We start from the raw sequence: 3,592 nt of genomic DNA, 5'->3' as shown, positions 1-3,592 counted from the left end.
TGCAGAGCTATGAAATCCAGGCATTTGTAAGACATTGGTCTATGTTACAGGTTACTTTTTTTCCTCTCAGAATGGAATATCCAAGTTATGATTCTCACACACACACACACACACACACACACACACACACACACTCGCCAGCCCCATCCACATGTAATATGCAGCTTCTGTTCAAACGTGTGTGTGTGTGTGTGTGTGTGTGTGTGTGTGTGTGTGTGTGCGCGCGCGCGCATGATGTAACTCAAGTTGATTTTCGACTCCTCCCGAGCGCCTCATACACCATAAAGTGTATAAAACCTAAAAGAACAAAAACAAAAACAAAAAAAACCACCAAAAAACCCAAAACAAAAACAAACAAACAAACAAACAAACAAACGACAACAACAAACAAAAAACAAACACATACAAAAAACAACAACAAAAAACAGAAAAAAACAACAACCAACCAGCAACAGCAATAACAATACTAGTAATTCATACATGTATGTGTGTATGCATATGTATGTGTGTGTGTGTGTGTGTGTGTGTGTGTGTGTGTGTGTGTGTGTGTGTGTGTGTGTGTGTGTGTGTGTGTGTGTGTGTGTGTAGACAATGTCTGAAAATTACATTCAAGGATCCCGAAGAACGCAATGATTACTTCCTCTTACCAAACAAACCCCCACCCCCCTCTCCTCCTTCCCCCTCTCCCCCCCTCCCCCCCTAAAAAAGCGTATAGTGTGGTCAACTGTATGATATACCCTAAATATATATATATATATATATATATATATATATATATATATACATATATCTATCTATCTATCTATATATGGTAAACAGTTTATATATAGTAGCTATATAATTATAACTATCATTTGGACCATCAGTGATATTTACTATCCTGGCATCCCCCCAACCCCACCCCACTCCCCAGCACCGCCCCTTTACCTCTTCTTCCTCCTCCTCCCCCTCACACAGCTGTTGTATGCCTGATGTACCTCTTTGTTGTGCACACCTGACACCTCACTGATTGCCTGTGCTGCTTTGCTACAAAGGAACTGATCGTGGTCAATCTATTTGCCTCTATAATTCTTGTTATCTGATGTGGCGGCAAACTGCGAAGAACTTTTTTTTTTGGCGTGTGCCTGCTTTAGGTACAGCGTTTAACATCCCGAATCAAATTAGTCTTCTTCACGGGCGAGACGAGAGAGAGAGAGAGAGAGAGAGAGAGAGAGGGGGGGGGGGGGGGGGGGGGAGGGAGGTTGGTGGGGGTGGGGGTGGGTGAAGGGTCGAGGGGTGAGGAATGGAAGGATGTTGGATGAAGGGTATCATGGCTAGAGCCTCTCTCTCTCTCTCTCTCTCTCTCTCTCTCTCTCTCTCTCTCTCTCTCTCTCTCTCTCTCTCTGTGTGTGTGTGTGTGTGTGTGTGTGTGTGTGTGTGTGTGTGTGTGTGTGTGTGTAGACAATGTTTGAAAAATATATTCAGGAATCCCAAATAACGCAATGATTTCTTATTCTTACGAAGAAAAAAAAAAGAAGGAAAAAAAAGAAAAGAAAAGAAAACAGAAAAAGAAAGCTTATAGCGTGGTCTGCTGTATCATACACCCTAAATATTTATACATATGGAAAACAGTTTTCAGTAGCTATATAATCACAGCCATTATTTGGACCATCAGAGATGTTAACCATCCCGACATCCTCCTAACCCCACCCCACTTCCCGGCTCTGCCCCTTTACCTCCTCCTCCTCCTCCCCCTCACACAGCTGTTGCATAGCTGATATCCCTCTTTGTTGTGCACACTTGACACCTATCTGATCGCCTGTGCTGCTTTGCTACAAAGGAACTGATCGTGGTCAGTCTGTTTGCCTCCATATAATTCTTGTTATCTGGAGTGGCGGCAAACTGCAAAGTTTTTTTGTTTTTGTTTTTTTCTCGTGTGCCTTCGTTTGACATCCGGAATCAAATTAATCTTCCTGAGTGAGACGAGAGAGAGGTGAATGGAAGGATGTTCAGTGAAAGATATCAATCATAGGCCCTGTATCTGTCTGTCTGTCTCAAAGAATTTAATATAAATATCTAGATATAATATAATTGTTGTTGTTTGCTTGTTTGTGTTCTTTCCTCCACCTCCTCCTCCCTCCTCCTTCTTCTTCTTCTCTTCCTTCTCCTCCTTCCTCCTCCCCTCCTCCTCCTCCTTCTTCTTCTCTTTGTCCTCCTCCTCCTTCCTCCTCCTTCTCATCCTCCTTCTTCTTCTCTTCCTCCTCCTCCTTCTTCTTCTCTCCCTCCTCCTCCTCCTTCTTTTCCTCCTCCTCCTCCTTCTTCTTCTTCTTCTCCTCCTCATCCATCTTCTTCTTCTTCTTATCTCTTCTTCCTCCTCTCTTCTTCCTCCTCCTCATCATGCATTTTTTTTCTCCTTCACCTTCCTCTCCACACAAACTTCTTCCTCTTCGTCTTGGTTTTCCTTTGTCTCCTCCACCTTCGTCTTGTTCCACTGCTACAACCACAGCTGCTGCTCATTTTGTTCGGTTCATTAAGCGTTTCTTTCACAATCTTTTCTTGTGTGTTAGGGGTGGGGGATGGCGGGCGGTGGTAGTGGTGGTGGTGGTGGTGGGGGGATTGGGGTAGGTGGGGATTGGGAGTGAGTGCTGGGAGAGGGAAGAAGGGAGAGAGAGATAAAGAGAGAGGTGGTGGGTGGGGAGGGGTGTGGTGGGGATGGGGGTTTGGGGGTCACGCGTACATGTGCTTGCATAATTATAACTATTTGTTCGCAGGCACAGATGTAGTCTGTTCACAAGTCCAGCCATCACGGTCACCATCACGAAGCGTGTGTGTGTGTGTGTGTGTGTGTGGCATGCTGCAGTGAGCTGTCAAATAAATTTAAACCGTTGACTGAGCCTCAGAGGAGTGTGACTCAGTTAGTATGAGTCTTTTTACTGACCCCGAGTTACCTCCACCGATACCGGCCATCACCGTGAACGGCTCAACATTGTCGGATTCCGAGGAAGAGATGGTTTTTCTGGACGAAGGTTGGTTTTTATGGAGGTGACGTTTACAAGTAGTCATCCTTTATGATGATGACATTGCTGCTGATGGTCTTCAGTCAGGGTTTTTTTTTTTAAACACACACACACACACACACACACACACACACACACACACACACACACACACACACACACACACACACACACACACACACACAATCGCACGCACGCGCGTGTGCACACATCTCTCTCTCTCTCTCTCTATCGGTCGGCTGAGCTTTCAACAATAAATCTTTTAAATATAATTATTTAATTTTATTTCATTCCATTCCATTTTATCCATTCATTCATTGCATGTTTTAATTGATTTGTTCTGTTGTTTCGTTTCGTTTTGAATGTACTGCAGCATGGGTGATCAAAGTCAGTTTTCTGGATTAAAGCTGGACAATAAACACATCGTTGTTATATCAGTTATGTTTATTGTTGTTATTGCAGATCTGGATTCTCTAACTAATATCATTTTCACAGAATCCCCTCAAAATAGGATTTACAGTAACATGAATCATTTTCATTATCATAAACACCTGAACACGATTACTAGATTTAATACGAACGAAACGAACCTTTTC

The 3,592-nt window shown here is 43.4% G+C and overlaps 1 protein-coding gene across 2 annotated transcripts in view; it reads left to right on the top strand.

Annotated features, from left to right (window-relative positions):
- The first annotated feature begins 2,739 nt into the window (after positions 1 to 2,739).
- The window catches only part of LOC143287396 (uncharacterized), a 27,714-nt gene continuing 26,861 nt past the window's right edge, over positions 2,740 to 3,592 (top strand). Inside the window, exon 1 of one of the 2 annotated variants that reach the window (XM_076595375.1) lies at positions 2,740 to 3,005. In XM_076595375.1, coding sequence (XP_076451490.1) covers positions 2,900 to 3,005 — 106 coding nt within the window. In that variant the 5' untranslated portion in view covers positions 2,740 to 2,899. The remainder of the gene's footprint in view (positions 3,006 to 3,592) is intronic. The other variant, XM_076595374.1, reaches the window with a different exon arrangement.

This window comes from Babylonia areolata, chromosome 11 (genome assembly GCF_041734735.1).
Source record: "Babylonia areolata isolate BAREFJ2019XMU chromosome 11, ASM4173473v1, whole genome shotgun sequence".
Lineage (NCBI taxonomy): Eukaryota > Metazoa > Mollusca > Gastropoda > Neogastropoda > Buccinidae > Babylonia > Babylonia areolata.
The sequence above is the reverse complement of the archived record's forward strand: the minus strand, read 5'-3'. Positions and strand labels throughout refer to the sequence as shown.